The sequence below is a fragment of the Mesoplodon densirostris genome, chromosome 11 (assembly GCF_025265405.1).
Source record: "Mesoplodon densirostris isolate mMesDen1 chromosome 11, mMesDen1 primary haplotype, whole genome shotgun sequence".
In the NCBI taxonomy this organism is placed as follows: Eukaryota; Metazoa; Chordata; class Mammalia; order Artiodactyla; family Ziphiidae; genus Mesoplodon; species Mesoplodon densirostris.
This window is the reverse complement of record NC_082671.1, coordinates 84,949,419-84,970,022: the sequence shown is the minus strand read 5'-3', so window position 1 is coordinate 84,970,022 and position 20,604 is coordinate 84,949,419. Positions and strand designations below refer to the sequence as shown.

Genomic DNA, 20,604 nt, shown 5'->3' with positions numbered 1-20,604 from the left:
TCTCTCCTCCTCCTCTTCCTATTTTTCCTCTTTTTATTCTCCTCCTTTTCCTTCTTCTCTTCCTTCCTCCCTCCCTCCCTTCCTTCCTCCCTCCTTCCTCCCCTTCCTCCCTCCCTCCTCCCCTTCCTCCCTCCCTCCTCCCCTTCCTCCCTCCCTCCCTCCTCCCCTTCCTTCCTTCCTTCCTTCCTTCTATCCTCTCTTTCTTTCTTTCTCTCTATTTTTCAGATATACCTTTAAGGAAAGGGACTAGTGAATCCCTTGGGGCTCCAAAAGGGAGTGTGGAAACTCTTCCAATATTGAAGGTATTGTAAAATATTTGTAAATGTATAATGGTTAATTATAGAAGTAATTTTGAATATTTAATATCTGAGAAATTATGGTTTCTGTATACATTGAGAACTGTATGGACATTTTTCTACATTTTGTTTTTACTTTAGAAAAAAATCTAATCAGTTCCAAAAATAAGCTAAATAAAGCATCTTAGGAGGATTTATAGTTACATTACTATTGATATTTTGAATGTGTTGTGATTCATAGACTTACAGAGCAGAGATGGCCTACTTAGTATTTACCTCTGACAGATTAAATTAGTTACTACCTGCTAAAAATGCACCTAGAACAGTCCGGGGCACGTGGCAAGTTCTCACTGAATGTTAGCTCAAGAGAAGATAGAAGATGAGGGAGACAAATGGCCATTCTTCTTTTTGATTATAGTTTTCTTACTATATTTGAATTCTTTTTGTACATCATGGATTGTGTTGACCTGGAGATCTGAATGGGAGCCTAGGGAATTGTCTCATATATGTAATAAACATTTATTTACAGGCAAGAACTAGAATAGCATTTTGCAAACTCTGTCCTGTGTGATGCTAGTACTACCCTTCAGAAAAGGATGCCAGGGTCAAGTAACCCTGGCTGACTTGAATTAAACACAATAGTTTCCTTACTGTATGACTTCTCAGGGGCATTAATTTACTCATGAGCACTGTGGTTTTCCAAGAAGGAGATACAGAATACCATATGTTCCATTATTGAAAATAAAACTCATTTTACCTACTTAGGATGCTAATGTTCATGGACTACAGTTGAAAAATACTTTTCTAGAGAGGAAGCCAGTGATCTATATTTTGGTTTACCTGATTAATTAAAAAACTATAATTTTAACTTACAAAAGTTGTGTTAACATTAGAGGGCATTTCAAGGTACAAAAAAATGAAGAAAAAAGTTTGTAATTTCACTATATGGACCTAAACATTATCATTTTCTATATTTTCTACTAGTCTTTTTCACAATTAAAAAAATGATTTATTTTATTTTTGGTGGCATTGGATCTTTTGTTGCTGCACGTGGGCTTTTCTGTAGCTGCGGCTAGCGGGGGCTACTCTTTGTTGCGGAGCATGGGCTCTGTGCCTGCAGGCTTCAGTAGTTGCAGCACATGTGCTCAGTAGTTGTGGTTCACGGGCTCTAGAGCACAGGCTCAGTAGTTGTGGTGCGCGGGCTTAGTTGCTCTGCGGCATGTGGGATCTTCCCGGACCAGGGCTCGAACCTGTGTCCCCTGAACTGACAGGCAGATTCTTAACCACAGAGCCACCAGGGAAGCCCTCTTTTTCACATTTTTAAAAAATTACTGCTCTTTTATTAAGTTTGTATGTAAAGTTTAGTCTAATACAAAACACAATAATCTGTTTTGTTTCGCTAATTCAACAAATCTCTGTTGAGAGCCTGCTCTATGGCATGCATTGATTTAGGCTCTGAGAAGACACATTTTTAACATAGTAACATTCTAATATTTTTTCTTAACATGAATCCACCAGCACTTTTTCCTGTTGCTAAATGTTAATCCTCATGATTACTATGTTTTCTCTGAAAGATTAATTTGAAACATATGACATACAATTATGAAGAATATTATAATGAAGAGTCATTCCCCCATCACTCTTTTAAGAAATGAAACATAGCTAGTACAGTTGAAACTGAACTCCTCCACTAACTGCTCCTGCTCACATTGTCTTTCCCCCTGCCTAGGAGTAACTGCTGTTCTAAAGAGTGATTATAAATTTCAGGCATTTTATTATTTTTATTACATATGTTTGTATCCTTAAGCAGTAGAGTACTGTTTTTAAATTTATATAAATGGTGTCACACTCTGTGTATTCTTCTGCAGCTCATTTTTTAATCTCAGTACTGTGTTTGTGAGATTGACCCAAGTTGATTTGTGTAGTCATAGTGATCATTTTCACTACTACATTCTACTTGATCAAGGTTGCACAGTAAGTGGGTTTGAACTTAGGTGTGTTTCCTTCAAAGTTCAGGCATTTAGCCACTATGCTATGCTGCCTCTTGATTAAAAAAAAATGTCTTCAGGATATTTGTATAAAGTATTGTCTTCTAATACATAGAAAATGCAAGTCCTAAGAAACTGGAGACAAATAAAATATCCTGAATGTACCAGAGGACTGGGGGAGCATTCTGAATTTACTTTCTTGAATGTAATATTCATCTTCTAATAATAGGTTTCAGAGAATGCAGTTTTGAGTTCTTTACGTTGTATTGTGTCTTCTAAAGAGAGAGAGCTGAGAAGTCTTAAACTGGGAACAGAGAATGTTTGAACTGCATGAGAGATTGAGGGGGCATAATAGCTGTCTGCCAATGGTTTTCCCAGGGATCATTTACAGTGCTTGCTAAATATGTAGCTTCCTATTTCCCATTCTAGATGTATTGAATCATAATTTCAGGTGTGAGGTTCTTAAAAGTTTATAATTCAGGTGTGAGGTTCTTAAAAGTTTGCCAGGTAGATTCTTAGGGAAACTAGAATTTAAGAATTACTGGCTTAGTGGGCTAGCACTTATTCTTTGAAGCTTCCTAGGGCAGGAATAGGAATACTAGTAGAAGTTACAAAGTGCTAGATTTTGGCTTGCATGGAAAAATTCTGGCAATTAAAGGCACTAAATGAAATGGATTTCTTAGAAGGTGACCATGAAGAAACTGAAAACCATTTATGAACTATTGCTACTGTGTTTAAATTAGAAAAATGCACCCTTTCCTTGATATGATTTATTGCCATCTTCTGGGAAATTATCAAAATAAATATAGAAGTCTATGATGACTACAGTGAATGGCACCCCTAAAACTGTGCCATACACTACCTGCTCAGCTGTACTGGGGCATGTGGTAGGTGGAGTAAGGGTGATTCATTGGTGTGGTGTAAGGTCATAGCAGTTGGTATTGGGAGACTTGGAGTTGAATCCTGACTTTAATGTTGACTGTGTGATCTTGAATAAACTATTTAATCTGGTTGAATATAAGTGTCCTCATCTGTAAAATTATAACAATAGTATCTATTCTACTGGTAGTATTTAAGTGATACAGTTCAAATGAGATGTTGGTAACATTGAGGAAACCAGTAACGAGCACATGGTGGCAACTCAGTTTTTCCCTTATGTTTTGCAAAGGGCATTAAATCTCAACCTAGAGTCTCAGACCTATTTGGAAGGGAGTGAAGTGGGGAAGAGTGAGAATTTATTGTAAGGAGAGTCCAAAATCCATATGCTCACCTAGCAGAGTCTGCAGGTGGGATAAATTATATATCTTGCATGTATACATGCAACTATTTAAAACATATATAAGGTGCTATTATGATTATATTTTTTAAAAACTTACTTTAAAGGTTTACTGAATACATAGCTATTTTTGACAAATGGGTTATAGTTTTAATAATTAATAAGTACCTCATAGGATTATGGTAATTTAAAAATGAGTCCATAGAAAGCATTTAGCCCAGTACTTGGAACATGTTTTAATTCAATATTAGCTGTGATGATGACAAAGATGATGGTGGTGATGATGATGACAGTGTCAGAAGGTGGGTATGTGTGTGGGGTCTTTGAAGCTCCTTGGTGTTAAGAGGTGTCCTTAGAGACTTCTGTTTGTGGCAAAATGGAGAACTAGATGACCTGAAAACCCTCTTCCTGCAAAATACCTAGAAATTTTGGACAGAATTGAACAAATATCCTTAAGTACACCACAGAGCTCACAAGAAAGTAAGGTAAATTCCAGGGGCCAAAATAGAAAGGGGAACTGAAAACCAAAATGGTAAGTTTATGAATAGATGCTGCAGTAGGTTGATGGGCTCAGTTACAAAGAAACTTAGATTAACAACCATTTAGGGACAAGAGATGAGCCTTGGGCACATGAAGGATGGGCCTTGGAACTGACTCACATATTTAGTCAGAGCCTATAAGACTCATCTTAGGAAACCGTCGACTAGAAAAAATATCTGCCTATTTGGTAGGGAGGTTTCTCAATTTGGGTACTGAAAGTGGAGTAAATGGGAGAAAGTCTCTCTTCCTAATAATTTGGACCTGCCCTCATGTAGGTCTGTTTTTCAAATTTACACTATTTGGGTTGTGATTCTCCCTGAGCCTGTGATTCTTTTTTTTTTTTTAATTAAAAAAATTTTATTGAAGTATAGTTGATTTACAATGTTGTGTTAATTTATGCTGTATTGCAAAGTGATTCATTATGCATATATATATTCTTTTTCATATTTTTTTCCATTATGGCTTATCACAGGACATTGAATATAGTTCCCTGTGCTCTACGGTAGGAGCTTGTTGTTTATGAGCCAGTGATTCTTGAATGGAGATTCATGTCTATATATATCTTTAATGAATGTGTGTAATCAAGTTATGTATATTCCAGAATGCAAGTATGAGTTGACATTAGAAAATCTATAATGCAGTACACCACATTAGCAGATGAAAAGGAGAAAATAACGACCACCTCATTAGATAAAGAGCTGCAACAAAAGCATTTGATGAAATTCAACAACCACCTTTTAAAAAATAACTCTTAACAAGTTAGGAATAGAAGAGAACTTCTGTATCCCATGAAGGGTATCATTCAAGACCTTTAATGACTGTTACACCTATGGTAAAAGATGAAAAGCAGTCCCTTTATATCGATGTAACAACTTAAAGATATCTGTCATTCTTCTGATCAAAATGTCCTAGGGGCCTTAGACAGCTGTGTGAAAAAAGAAGAGCAGAAGGAAAGGTATAAGGACTGTAAAGGAAGTATCAGACTAGTATAATACATTGCACACTTTTAGTAATAGCAATCTAAATGTCCATCAGCAGAAGAGTGGATAAGTGAATTGTGATGTAGTCCTCAGCACAACACCATTTCATCGTAGCAGTGAAGGTGAGTGAGCTAAAGTGGGCTTGAACTAGAGTCAGCCTGGCATCATTGCCATCCACTTCTAGAGTCGCCTTCACACTACAGGGGGAAAACCTGGAACTACATTTCCCACCATCTCATTTCCTTACGGTTCTAGGTTAGTCTTCCAGTGAGGGGCATTTGCATGAATTTGTAATACACAAGGGAAGAGAGAGTTCTTATTCTGCAGTGGCAGATGGAAGAAGTTAATTGACCAGCCTCGCTGAGCAAGCCCTTGCAATTCACTTGCTTCAGCGTGGTAGACACTTGAGGTTGTCACCTGCCTCCTGGATTCTTAGATTCCTGTAAATTCATCACTGACAGCTTTCTTGATCTTTGCTCTCCCAGGCCTTCCAGCAGTGATGGACACTTATAGTTCTGTGCATTAAATCCCTTTCTGCTTGCAGTACCTAGAGTTGCTCTGTGTTCCTAACTAAACCCTGACTGACACAGTGAGTTGCAGGAGAAGATTTCAATGACATATGGTTGAGTGAAAAAAGTGAACTGCAGAATTTTACAAGAGAATTAAAAATATGCAAAGTGATATTGTATATTGTTAATGGACACATACACATGTAGTAAAAGTTTAAAAACATGCAAAAGAATGGTTAAAAACCAAATTCAACCAAATTCAAGGACAGTGACTACCTCTAGGGGCAGAGAAGAGGAGAGTCACTATAAACAGTTATACAGAGGATTTCAGTGATCTGCATGTATGTGTTTGCTTTATTTCCTAAACATTTTCTGAAGAAAATATGAAAAATTAGAAAGTTTGAACAAAGCTGGTTGCTCTTTATGTTATTCTTTGTATTTGTCTCTCTGTGAGGATAATTATAATAGAAGGTATTTAGTTTTTGAAAATCACAATGTAGACCATTGGATTTGATGGCCTCCAAGTCTATATTTCCAGCGCAGAGATTCAAAAAAATTAACTTTCAAAATAAAGTATGTGAAAATGACAAATTATGAGTTAGATTTTTAAAATTTACCTATACATTTGGTACCATCAGAATTTTGAAAACCGTAAAAGGAAGTTATATACATGTTTTTGAAAAGTTTAATTAATATTTGGGAAAATGATGAACTGTATTTATTATTTTACCTTTATTAATAGTATTCCATGTTTAATCAAAAACAAATATACTTAGTAAGAAATATGTCGTTGATCTTGGATAGGCTATTTAAATTTGTTATTTGGTTTTGAATTATTGTTAAAAAGTTGGGAAGTGTTGTATATGATTTTCCCTTAAATTTAGTTTTTCTGTTTTGTTTATAAAATTCCTTTAGAAAAAACCTGAGGAACAGTTATTTTTGGCCTATGAACTTCTTGAAAAAGCCATTGTTGGAATAAATTTGAATTGCATGTTAACTGCTTTGCCAAATGGATCATCAGTGTTTGACGATTGCTATGCCATGGTGAGAATGAGAAACTCTTACATTAGGTTTATTTTACTTAACTAGGAAGAGGGCTGGCCTTGCAAATAGGTAAGTAAAGCATGGTTTGTGGTTGCTTCCCTCTCATAGGCCAGAAATATATTCCCTTTATCCCAGAAGAAATCAAGGAGGGTGAGGAGTCTTTGAATCTGTCACTGAAGAGGCTGCTGGTGAACTTGAAAAGCAGATTTCTTAGTGTGTTAAGCCAGATTGCAAAGAGTTGAGAAGTGAACAGACTTTAAAAGGGCTAAGAGTAAAGTGATAACCTGAATGATAATAAGACAAAGCTGTTTTTAGTATGTTTTGATAACCATATGCCTTTTTAATTTTTACTTCAATTCTACCGAAGCACACCCACTGTATAGATGCAGACATGTACAAACCAGTCACACCGAATAGTTTCATAATGGATTTGCATCTTCAACTAATTCAAGCCCAGCACCGAGTGGCCGTTGTGCTTCTTGACCAATTGCAAGGTAGTAGCCATCAAAGCAAATAACTTGTTCTGAATCAGTTTTAAGACAAGTTCAAGTACAGAATCAATTTAATTTGTAAACAGTGTTGTTGACTAGGTGTTTTCCAGATAAATTTCATTATTTTATTTTTTCTTACTTCTCTGATAAATATCAATAGGTATGTTTCATTATTTCTTTACACCTTGCATAGCAAATCAGTAAACTTCTAAAAAATTAAATTGCTTGAGTTATAGTAAATTATTGATATTTTCTTAATTTAATGAAGCAAACATTTATTGAGTCTCTATCAAATCTAGGAACCATATTAAGCTTGGTCCAAATAAGACACAGCCTTCAATTTTGAGCTTCTAGATAAGTAAGCCAACTATAATAGTCAAGGTTAATAAATGCAGTAGAAGTGGGCTCAGAGTGTTTGTTATGGGCACACAGAAGAGTATAACAGTCAAGAAGGTCAGGGATGGCTTCTTGGAAGAAGTGATAGTTGACCAGAAAGCTATCTTTATCTTTATCTTCATAAATGTCTTTATGAAGAAAATTGAGAAGGAGGCAGTCAATTTGAATGGAGAAAGCAACTTTTAGTAAGGTGGAAGCAAACAATTATATGGTGAAGTCTAGAAACTGCTGGAATTTTCTTATGGCTGTAGTAAAGAGCACACATGGGAGATTGACACAGATAAGGCTAGAGAGGTAGATCACAGATCTTGAAGGGTCAAATGGTTTATATTTTATCCTGGAAGCTATTGAAAATTTTAGAAAGACATCTCTGACAGCAGTGTGAGAGGACAGATGAGTTGGATCTAAGTTGTTTTTGCCTCATTATTTAGGTAAAGAGGTCAAAACATTAAAAAAAATGCCGATAGTAATTCTAGTGTGCATATAGAAACACAACTACTCAAGTTTCAGGATAAGATTTAAAATATTAGGTCTAAAAACCTCTTCTGTTTGAGGTTAAATTTTGATAAAGCCAAGTTACTCCTGGCATGATTATATAGTCAATATTCATTTAACTACCACTTCCTCATTTTAAATTACTGAGTAATTATAGAATAGAACTGAGTGTTCCAGCCTAACATGACTTCTGATCTCTGTCGAATACATTCAGATGTCCCATCATATATACAACTAAACAAATTTAATCAAATGGTGGGTAATTAAATAATTTTTGAGTGCAGACTTTTTCTCAGCTTTATTAAGATATAATTGACATACCACATTATGTAAGTTCAAGGTGTACAACGTCTAGATTTAATACACTAACATATTGCACAATGATTACTGTCATAGCATTAGCTAACAGCTCAAGCATGTCACATAATTCCCGTTTCTTTTTTTGTGGTGAGAACATTCAAGATTTACTCACTTTGCAACTTACAAGTGTCTACTACAGTATTATTAACTATGATCCATGCTGTACATTAGGTCCCCAGAACTTATTCATCTTATGTACCCTTTGACCAATATCTCTCCATTTTCCCACTTCCTCAGCCCCTGGTAACCACCATTCTACTCTCTGTTTCTATGAGTTTGGGTTTTTTAGATTCCACATATAAGGGATGCCATACAGTATTTGTCTCTCTCTGTGTAACTTATTTCACCTAGCATAATGCCCTCAAAGTCCATGCATATTAGTGCAAATGTCTTTCTCTTGACTGAATAATATTCCACTGTGTGTGTGTGTGTGTGTGTGTGTGTGACATCTTCTTTATACGTTCACCCACTGATGGATATTTAGGTTGTTGCCATATCTTAGCTATTGTGAATAATGCTGCAATGAACATGGGACTGTAGATATCTCTAAGATCTTGTTTTTATTTCCTTTGGAGATATACCCAGAAGTAGATTGCTGGATCATATAGTAGTTCTATTTTTAATTTTTTGAGAAACCTCCATAGTGTTTTCCATAGTGGCTTAACCAATTTACATTCCCACCAATAGTGTATAAGGGTATCCTTTAATCCACAGCCTCGCCAATGTTTATTATCTTTTGTCTTTTTTGATGATAGCCATTTTAATAGGTGTGAGGTAATATCTTATTGTGGTTTTGATTTGCATTTCCCTGATGATTAGTGATGTTAAGCATCTTTTCATGTACTAGTAGACCATTTGTATATTTTCTTTGGAAAAATGTCTATTTAGTTCCTTTGCCCATTTTAAAATCAGATTTTTTTTATTATTAAATGGCTTGAGTTTTTTATATATTTTGGATATATCTATAGATACCTATATATCTATATATAGATAACTGACTTTAAAAAAATGCACAACCTGAGAGGTGCAAGTTAAGTTTTATTGGGGGCAAAATGAGGACTATAGCCTGGGAGACAGCACCTCAGATAGCTCTGAGGAACTGCTCCAGAGAGGTGGGGGGAAGGTCAGTATAGATGTGATTTTGGTGAAGGGGGGGAGTACACGCAATGAAGCACATATCTTTTTGCAGAAGGTTTCTGCTAGTCACGAGGAGCAGACGTCACCATGAAAGATTTTAGTGCTTTTCTAGATATGAGGGGATACAAGAATTGGGCTCATAAAATCAACTCCTGAAAATACCTAACTATCTGAAGACCTGTTCTACCAGTTTTTCCCAGAGCACACAGTGCCTCATTTCTGCTCTCCACCCTGAGCTCCTTTCAGGGGATGTTGAAAGTCAGCAGCTGCAGCAGCACATGATCTAATCCTTGTAGAGGTAGATGGCAAGTGCCAATGGCAAGTGCCAATTTGTAGTTGACTCTTTCTCTCTCTCTCTCTCTCTATGTGTGTGTGTGTGTGTGTGTGTGTGTGTGTGTGTGTATTTACATAGGATTAGTTATTATTTCTTTGCAGTAGCTCTGGATCTGCTTGATGTTTTTCTCTGCTTTATTGAACTGCCACCCTAGCACAGATTATCACTTTTTTTCTCCTGTCATTCTTCACTCTTGTATGCTGCTGTCTGACTAATGTTGCCTAAATACTGCTTTTGTCATTCTTATTCAAGAACTTTACAGTGGCTGTCTATTGATGACTGTGGCATTTAAATGTGACTCCTGTATTGGGCATTCAGTGTTTTCTTGCAATCTCATCCTTCTTATCTCCAGTGATTATAATCATGAGAGCTATCACTTAATTAGCATTTATAATACCCTAGGTACGGAGAGAAAGATGCATTATTTTCCTCTTTGTGTTGCTAGTTCCATGAAGATAAATTTCCTTATCCTTTGCCATTAAAGAAACCTTATATCCTTTAATGGTGTCTTTTGGCATCTTTTCATCAATCAGTCATCATCCCATGGTGACTCATGTGCATTAGCACAAATAATTAAACCTCAATAAAAGGGGTTTATTGTAAGGTTACTACAGGTACACTCATGTACCTTTAAGGAGAGAAACAATACATTGCCAGGTCTCTTGAGGGCCAGACCTGGAAAATCAAGAATCAGTGCAATATTCTCCATCTCCCTGGACCAGCATACCTTTATCTTCTTCTCCCTCATCCTGCTACCTCTTTCCTGGACCACCGTGATGGTCAGTCCTAGTTGCACATGAGGATCTCTCACTGCTCACAATCAATTGGCAATAATTTGTGTGTTAGTTGAAAATCTTGAGAGTGGCTCTGATTTTATCAGCCACAGATAGAAGAGAATGGAGGTCTTCATGTGGTACCCAGGGCTCTCGCAGGAACCAAGGATGGAGCAATTTTGAAAAGTTTATGAAGAGGGAAAGTGAACAAAAGTAGGTTGGACCCTATTTATCAACCTTCAAGATAATTTTATTTAAGGTGAAATAGAAAATCAAATATTGTTATAATTTAAAAATTCTTGATCTTATACAGTAGCAAATAAAAGAGAATTTAATGATGAAACTATTAGATTTGTTTGAATTTTTATCTATTAATGAAAAAAAGATGACATGATAGAAAAAGCAATAATTTTACAAATAGTCACTCTTTAGTGTTTAGAAAATATTTCCTTTCTTGAACATAAACCTAATTGTGATAACAATCTCCTTCTCCTTCTTCTTCTTCTTCTTCTCCTTCTCCTTCTTCTTCTTCAGTTTTCCAGACTCCAACTGTTAGCAAAAATATATCTACCAAAGGTCCAGAAAAGCCAAAAAAACCTGGAAGTCCTGATTGTTTTACAGGTAATTAAATTTTGGATAAACTGTCTTTCCACATTTTTTAAAGATAGTTTTTATGTTGCCCTTTTGGTGAAATGTTTGTTTGCTTTTACAGAATTAAGTGTAATGAATAAAATAAGGAAGAATAAGCTATCCAAAGCAATTTACTTGATGCAGAAAACCCTTCTAATGTTTGAGAAAGATGCAACCTGTACATCTCTACATAACTTCTTGATGGTAACAATATATCACTTCTCCTTTTAGTCCTGACATGCAACCCCTGTTAAAAATGAATGATTTATTTCTCTTTGCTAAAAATAATGTGTTGCCGTTAACATTAGATTATGAACTTTTAGATTTGCCATGTCTAGTCTTCTCTTTGTGAAGTGCAATAGTTCTAAGCAGGGAAATAAGTCTGTATCTCCAGCCCTGAACTCTCGTGACATGAGAGGTTCTCTCTCTGCAGGGAGACCTTACATGGGGAGCTAAATAAAATCAGAAGGATTCAAAATGAGGTAAATCATAGAATGTAAGTGACACTGTGCCAGCATAAATGCATTCCTTACTATGGAACTAAAATACTTAAAGTCCATGGGCTAAAGCACCTTCTCTCAGTTGGATATTTGCTGATTTATGGACCAGTTGCCTTGCTGTTGTTGTCTCTCTCTGACCTGGAAATTGTCCTGTCTTCTTACTTATTCATTGTATGTTGATTTTAGAGTTTAAATTTCTGAGGGGAATCACATTTCTCTTTTATTTTTGCCCCTGTGTATCACAAAAGTTTGATTGTGTTGGCTGAATGAACGGCATATGATGAGGTAGAGAATACTAGTAGCTTGACTGACAAGGGAAAGAAAAGAGTAAGTCAAAGCCAGGGGAAGGATACAGAGTTTAAGACGAGTTCGACGTATAGTGGGGTCCTCTAATAGAAGAGGGAAGGGGATGAGATTGAAAGCACATGTAAAGTGATTCATCTTCAGTGGAGGGTGGGCTGCAGAACAGACACCTCATCCTCTGATACAAAAGGGAAGGAGGAACAGACAGATGTAGATTTCAATAAGTCCATTGGTGTGGAGGCAGAGAGTTGAGTGGATGCCTTCTTATCTCAATCACCCGTAAAATAGGAGGCAAGGGAATCTGCCAGCCATGGAGAGTGAGGGTGGCTAGTTGGACTGGGGAGAGAGAAGGTGATTGGAGAGTGGAGAGGAATGGATGAGGGAGCTGACTCTAAGTTAAAGGACTGGTCAGCATCCTGAAGTTCTGGCTGAGGTTGAAGACCATGGATTTTCAGGCGGCCTCATCTGCATTCTGGTATGATATTATCCTGGTGTATTCTTAGTAGCTGTGACAGTAGAATATTTGTGATAGTAGAAATTTGTACTGGACTGGATTTTTTAAAAAAGTGCGAAAGTATAGGTTAAAAGTTCATAATGAAAAATGGGTGTAGATTGAGTAGGGAAGGAAGTAACACCATCAAGACTTTTAAAGACTTGGGCTTCCCTGGTGGCGCAGTGGTTGAGAGTCCGCCTGCCGATGCAGGGGACGCGGGTTCGTGCCCCGGTCCGGGAAGATCCCACATGCCGCGGAGCGGCTGGGCCCGTGAGCCATGGACGCTGGGCCTGCGCGTCCGGAGCCTGTGCTCCGCAACGGGAGAGGCCACAGCAGTGAGAGGCCCGCGTAACGCAAAAAAAAAAAAAAAAAAAAAAAAAAGACTTTTAAAGACTTGGTAGACTATGGAGATATCAAGAGATTGGGCATCTCTATGAGGTCAGGGACCAGAAAATCAGAATCTGAGAGAGATAGAAGGATAGGTGTTGGAAGTTAGAAAGTATTGGGTTGACCAAAAAGTTCATTCTGGATTTTCCATAAGATGTTATGGAAAAACCTGAACCAACTTTTTGGCCAATGCAATAGAATATTGGAATTTTAGATTTCTGGTATGTAGTACTTCCTGATCATAAGTCCATCACTTCATTCATCCAACATATGTTTTTGAGTGCCTATGATCCATTCAGCAAATGTTTTATTGCAAGTTGACTATGTGCCTGGTATTATGCTGAATACAAGGGATAAAAACAAACAAAAATCCTTTCTTTATTCAACCAATATTGATGGATTGCCTGCTCTTTGTGGTCTCTGTCTTCAAGATAAATCCAGTCTATGGGAACATAGACGTGTAAGTAGGTGATTATGAGTCATTGTCTTAGGTGATCTAATTGCAAGAGTGCCAGGGGAATTCAGGAAGGGAATACCTAACCCAACAGTGGGGAATATTTGAAGAAACATCCAGAAAAAGTGACATGAAGTTGAATACTGAAAGACAGGCAGGAGTATCCAGAGAAAGAGAAAGACAAAAGTGGAAAGGACATGCAAGACAGAGAGAACAACCTGTGCAAAGGTCCTGAGGCTAGAAAGGTCATAGAGTGCTTGTGGTCCTAGAGGTCATTCAGTGTATCAGAAGCTTTGATGCAATGGCAAAGGGGAGGGAAGTGTTTGGAGAGGATGGTAAGAGGTGAGACCAGAGAGAAAGTAGAGTCTAGTTCGTAAGAAGTCTGAGGATTCTGGATAAACAAATGCTATCAGTGTTCAAAGTGGGGAAGTCTGTCCTGGAAGTATTAGGGGAGAGCCTCATTACATTAGAATTTCCAGCATCTGAATGAATTGAATTTGATGATGGTATAGTCTCAGCTGACCAGGCCAAGTGGTGTCTGATCTCTGCTGGAAGACTCCTGGGGTTCAGATCCATTTTCTCAGCAGATGCTTCTGCAGCCACTCGCTACTGCCTAGTGCTTGGAGGACTATTTCCATGGCAAGTAAAACGTATCTTTCTTTTAGAACTGTTTCTCTCAGGACTCATCTCATGGCCTCTCACAGTCCAGAGAGAGTAAAGCCTCTGGGATTTTCCCTTTTGTTTTATTATGATGCAATCTTGTCTTTATATTATCATAATATGCCCATTGCCCTGTTAGGTCTCTGTCTTTCTACCACTGTGACTGGGAACACACGGGAGATGTGAGAGGTCTGAAGTTTTCATGTTCTCCTTGTGTATCTTTTCCTTCTATTTCTTAAGTGAAACTATTTTAACTTAAGAAAAATTATAATATCCTCTTAGACTCATGAGAGGCATTTAGAAGCTCTACTTTTTATGAGGAGCCCTCCATAAGAATTGTCGCCAGCTGGGAAATGTTGAATATTTATTTAGAAGTCCTGAAATCTTCCATAGCCACCTCTGCTCCTCCGTGGCAATTTTTCATCCTAGTGTTAAAGCTTAATGATCAGTCCTCAGGGTACTCTCATAAACAACCATGTTACGGCTCAAATAATTGCCAAAGTTTCTTCCCTTAAAGAAGACAAATAAATTTCATTCCCTTGGCAATCATTTTCTTTTGGGCTATATTACAGCATGCTTTACATTATCATGGTCTGGTAATAAAATTATCCACAAATCAGTATTTGATGTGTCACCTGATACCATAAAAAAGATTTGAAAAGCCTGGGTCTTTGCAGAACCCTTAAATAATTCATACCCTGTTTTAGTTTTTCAGAAGTTTCCAGACCTTGTGGAGATAGATACTCTAATCAGGTGTCTGTTTTATTCCAAGTCCATTAAAGGTGGACTAGCTTGTTGCCACGGATGAGGGACAAACCTTTGATAAGAACCCGTTAGCCTTCCAAAAGAGATGGCTGGCTTTTCTTCTTGATTGTGGGGCTTTATTTTTCTCATTTTCCTGTCTCAGTTATTTGACTTCTGGAAGTCCATATTGGCATTTTACACATTATACCTCAGATTTATTTTAATGGATTGCACCTAGAACCAGCCTGAGATGTCCCTGATTTTCTACTTCTGATAAATAGAGGAATCAGCATATGGCTTATGATCATCACTCCTAGTTCACTTCAGAGTCCAGCAGCCCAACATTCACCATCTTTGCGGAGCAATTCCTCACTGGGAAGAGGCAGGAATACTCCTCAATCCAGGTGCTAAGGGTACCAGGGAAGGGTTGTATACTGTTGTTTTCTGTCCAGCATTTATTTCCCTCTTCCAAACATCACCTTTGGAGGAATTTCTTCTTCCCCACTAGAAGAAATCAGGTAGGACTTTTCAGGGCCTCTCTTCTCTGCCAGCCAAGAGGAGGACTGGTGATGCAAGCTAGGCTGATTGGTTGCTCCCTCCTTGGAATCTGAATCTTGAACAGAGGGATAAAAAGACAAAAAGTAGTTGGCATTCATTCATTCCAATGCCTGTGTCCTGATTAGACTATGTTAGTTGTGTTCTGTAGACCCTCTTGCCTCTCCGGACCTGCTGTGCTCCAAGCCTCATGTTGCTGTTGCTTCTGTTGCAAAGAGCCCTAACTGATGCATCTAGTGTTCCCGTAGGACTATATGTTGAAACTTAAATCAATAATTGACATGATTTTAGCAGTTCCGAAATCCAGTCATAATGCTTCAACTCTAAGCAAAGGAGCATTATAGATTAGCGGATTATTTTTTATAATCAACACAGAATCTAATTTTATGGTCCTAATTTGAAACCAGAACTCATGAAGAAGCCTAGGCCGGGCTTCCCTGGTGGCACAGTGGTTGAGAGTCCACCTGCCGATGCAGGGGACACGGGTTCGTGCCCCAGTCCGGGAGGATCTCACGTGCCGCGGAGCGGCTGGGCCTGTGAGCCATGGCCGCTCAGCCTGTGCGTCCGGAGCCTGTGCTCCACGGCGGGAGAGGCCACAGCAGTGAGAGGCCCGCGTACCAGAAAAAAGAAGAAGCCCAGGCCACTAGAAGTTCTCATCACTCCTGGCTCTAATACTTCCTGAATTTACATCTTGATGGCCCCTAAATACCATTGTATTAACTATGTTAGCAGTAATTGGATTACCAAGTGAAATGATTTTTCCTATTCTTTAACATTTTAGTCAAATTAATTCTATTTGCTTTTTTTAGGAAAAATATATGTAAGCCAATATTCTTCAGAGATCTTCTCAGTTCTTTTTAATTGTTCCATGCTGAAGTCTTCCTCATAAAGAGTAAAACCCTTTTTGATTCTAACCCCCCTCTTTTGAGGTCATGTTTTGACCCGCAGTCTTCAAACTACTGACAGAGATTTTAGAATATTTACATTTTAGGACTTTTTTCTTTTAAATATTTTGACGTTATTGCATAGAAAACTTCATCTCTGGTTGCCTCTCCATGCTTCTTTTTAACTTCGCTTTTTATTAAGACAAGAAATCATAATGGTTAGGCGTATAAGGGTCGTGGATTAGAGTTTTGGTACTGCCACTGACTAGCTGTATGACCAAGGTCAAGTTACCCATGCTCTGTTTTAATTTCTTCATCTGTAAAATGGGTGTTTTTGGGAAGATTCAATGAAATGATGCCTATAAAATGCTTAGCATTTGGCATAGAATAAACAGTCAATAAATGTTAGCCATTATTATTACTACTATTTTATCTTCTAATTTAAGCACTCTGGAAGATTCTATTTTGTCATATCAGTATGATTTTTGGTGCTTTAGATATATTTTTCTCTATCAAACTACACATTTCTTTCTGTCTTTTCTCTTAGATCTTATAAAGCATATATTTTATTCTCAGCAATATTCTTTGCCAGGATTCTTGGATATGACAACCTACTTTTCATCTTCTTCTGAAATGTACATAATATTGTTGAGAACCCAGAATATACCTCGGGAGATCTACTAGATGAGTAATAAATATGGTACTTTATCATTCCAGTCTTGTGATAGTTGTTTGGGTGTGTCCTAATTACGGCCTTCCAGATTGCATTACATCTTTCTGCAAGTGTTTTGCTGCACTGTGGATGTTAAGTCATTTTCAAATGTACTTAATGTCAATCTGTCATCATAAGCCTTGAGTAACTTGTAAAAAGTGGCAGGTCACACATTCTCTAGTGGAAACCATAGGCAGAGAGATTTTTATTCAGACAATAGTGCTTTGGACTTCAGTACTGTTGTTTTGTGGCAATAAAACAATATGTTTTCTAAAAAATTGAAGTGTAGTTGCTTACAATATAATATGTTACAGGTGTACAATTTAGTGATTCACAAATTTGAAAGGTTATACTCCATTTATAGTTATTATAAAGTATTGGCTTTATTCCCTGTGTTGTACAATATATCCTTATAGCTTATTTTAATTAAAAAATATTTTATTGGAGTATAGTTGACTTACAATGTTATATTAGTTTCAGGTGTACAGCAAAATGAATCAGTTATTCATATACATATATCTACTCTTTTTTAGATTCTTTTCCCATATAGGTCATCACAGAGTATTAAGTAGAGTTCCCTGTGCTATACAGTAGGTCCTTATTAGTTATCTATTTTATATATAATAGTGTGTATATGTCAATCCCAATCTCCCAATTTATCCCTCCCCCCGCTTTCCCCCCTGGTAACCGTAAGTTTTCTAAATCTGTGACTCTATTTCTGTTTTCTAGATCAGTTCATTTGTACCCTTGTTTTTAGATTCCACATATAAGCGATATTACATGATATTTGCCTTTCTCTATCTGACTTACTTCACTCAGTATGACAATATCTGGGTCCATCCATGTTGCTGCACATGGCATTATTTCATTCTTTTTTATGGCTGAGTAAATTCCATTGTATATATGTACCACATCTTCTTTATCTACTCTTCTGTCAGTGGACATTTAAGTTGCTTCCATGTCTGGCGATTGTAAATAGTGCTGCAATGAACATCAGGGTGCATGTGTCTTTTTGAATTATGGTTTTCTGCAGATATACGCCCAGGAGTGGGCTTACTGGATCATATGGTAAGCAACTGACCAAGGATTAATCTCCAAAGTATACAAGCAGCTCATGCAGCTCAATATCAAAAAAACAAACAACCCAATCCAAAAATGGGCAGAAGATCTAAATAGACATTTCTCTAAAGTAGACATACAGATTGCCAACAAACACATGAAAAGATGCTCAACATCACTAAACATTAGAGAAATGTAAATCAAAACCACAATGAGATATCATCTCACATCAGTCAGAATGGCCATCATCAAAAAATCTACAAACAGTAAATGCTGGAGAGGCTGTGGAGAAAAGGGAACCCTCCTGCACTGTTGGTGGGAATGTAAATTGATACAGCCACTATGGAGAACAGTATTGAGGTTCCTTAAAACACTAAAAATAGAACTACCATATGACTCAGCAATCCCACTACTGGGCATATCCCCCAAGAAAACCATAATTCAAAAAGGGTCATGTACCACAATGTTCATTGCAGCTCTATTTACAATAGCCAGGACATGGAAGCCACCTAAGTGTCCATAGGAGATGAATGGATAAAGAAGATGTGGTACATATATACAATGGAATATTACTCAGCCATAAAAAGAAATGAAATTATTTGTAGTGAGGTGGATGGACCTAGAGACTGTCATACAGAGTGAAGTAAGTCAGAAAGAGAAAAACAAATACTGTATGCTAATGCACATATATGGAATCTAAAAAAACAGTACCAGTGAACCTAGGGGCAGGACAGGAATAAAGACACAGACATAGAGAATGGATTTGAGGACACGGGGAGCGGGGAGGGTAAGCTGAGACAAAGCGAGAGAGTAGCATTGACATATATGCACTGCCAAATGTAAAACAGATAGCTAGTGGGAAGCTGCTGCATAGCACAGGGAGATCAGCTCTATGCTTGAGAGGTGGGAAAGGGAGGGTGGGAGGGAAACTCAAGAGGGAGGAGATATGGGGATATACGTATACATATAGCTGATTTACTTTGTTATACAGCAGAAACTAGTATAACATTGTAAAGCAGTTATACTCCAATAAAGATATGGAACAAACAAAACATGTTTTGTTAGACATATTAGGCAACATGTTGGCAATGGATAGGCAAGTCACATCCATATTGATAATACTTTCTCTTTCACAATTAAGTAGAGCTGGTTTCATGCAAATTTTTCTATCTTGATTTTTTGGGTCTTCTTTTCTGGTGATATTTCCTCCTCCTACTTGAGGAACCCCCTTTAAAAAAAACCCTAATCACTTTCTTTTCTTTAATTGAGGTATAATAGACAACATTGTATTAGTTTCAGGTGTACAATGTCATAATTCCATTTTTATATATATTGCTAAATGGTCACCACAAGTCTTGTTAACTTATGTTACTATGTATTAATAATATATTATTAACTTATGTAATTGTTGCCATACAGTTACACATTTTTTCTTGTGATGAGAACTTTTAAGATCTACACTTTTAGCAACTTCCACATATGCAATACAGCATTAACTATATTCACCATGCTGTGCATTATATCCCCATGACTTATTTATTTTATAACCAGGAGTTTGTACCTTTTGACCCCCTTCACCCATTTTTGCCCACCCCCAACTCCCTACCTTTGGCAAACACCAATGTGTTCTCTGCATCTGTGAGCTTGGTTTTTGTTTTTGTTTTTTTGTTGGATTCCACATATACGTGAGATCATATGGTGTTTATCTTTCTCTGTCTAGCTTCTTTCACTTATCATAATGCCCTCAAGATCCATCCATGTTGTTGCAAATGGCAAGATTTCATTTTTTTAAATGGCTGAATAAAATTCCGTTATTTATCCATCCATCTCACATTTTCTCTATCCATTCCTCCAGTGGTGCACATTTAGGTTATAAATGATGTTGCAGTGAACATGGGAGTGCATATATCTTTTTGAATTAGTATACTAATCACTTTCTTATAAGTGGAATTTTATTAGCAGCTCAGTGATTTACCTCGCTAAGTTAGGATTTTAATTTCTAACTAGCATTAGGTCTACCTTGAGTTCTATTAGAGAACTTATCTGATTTACCTAAATCAAGGACTCTGTCTTAGACTTTTCTCTTGTTACCTTTCACTTAAAACTTTAATACGTTTATTAATCTATTTCAAATTGGACCATGGGATCTGAATTAGGGGGTCTCAAGTTAAAATTGTCAAGACCCAATCAGGACGTTTTAGACATGATGTCTTAAAATGAATTATAGTAAAGATCATCTTCCTCTTTTATAATTTCTTATGTCTTTCAGTCAAAACATATTTATTGAGCCCAAAGAGATAAAGCAGTGTCCTTGCCACCAAGGACAGTGCTTAATCAGTTTTAAGTGTCCCCTTCTCTTCAGTTTTTTGGAATAGTTTGAGAAGCATTGACGTTAATTCTTTAAATTTCTGGCAGAATTTGCTGCTGAAACCATCTGGTCCTGGACTTTTCTTTATTGGGAGGTTTTTGATTACTTATTCATTTCCTTCCTTGTTACTGGTCTGTTTGTATTTTGTTGCTTTATGATATTTCACTATTGGTAAGTTGTATGTTTCTAGGAATTTATCCATTTCTTCTAGGTTATTCAATTGTTGGCATATAATT

General features: G+C 37.1%; 1 protein-coding gene across 2 annotated transcripts in view; it reads left to right on the top strand.

Annotated features, from left to right (window-relative positions):
* The window catches only part of CFAP54 (cilia and flagella associated protein 54), a 310,560-nt gene that overhangs the window by 69,915 nt on the left and 220,041 nt on the right, over window positions 1–20,604 (top strand). For both annotated transcript variants that reach the window (XM_060113374.1, XM_060113373.1), the window contains exons 15-19: window positions 226–302; window positions 6,505–6,633; window positions 7,001–7,127; window positions 11,154–11,240; window positions 11,332–11,453. In XM_060113374.1, the coding sequence (XP_059969357.1) occupies window positions 226–302; window positions 6,505–6,633; window positions 7,001–7,127; window positions 11,154–11,240; window positions 11,332–11,453 (542 nt within the window). The remainder of the gene's footprint in view (window positions 1–225; window positions 303–6,504; window positions 6,634–7,000; window positions 7,128–11,153; window positions 11,241–11,331; window positions 11,454–20,604) is intronic.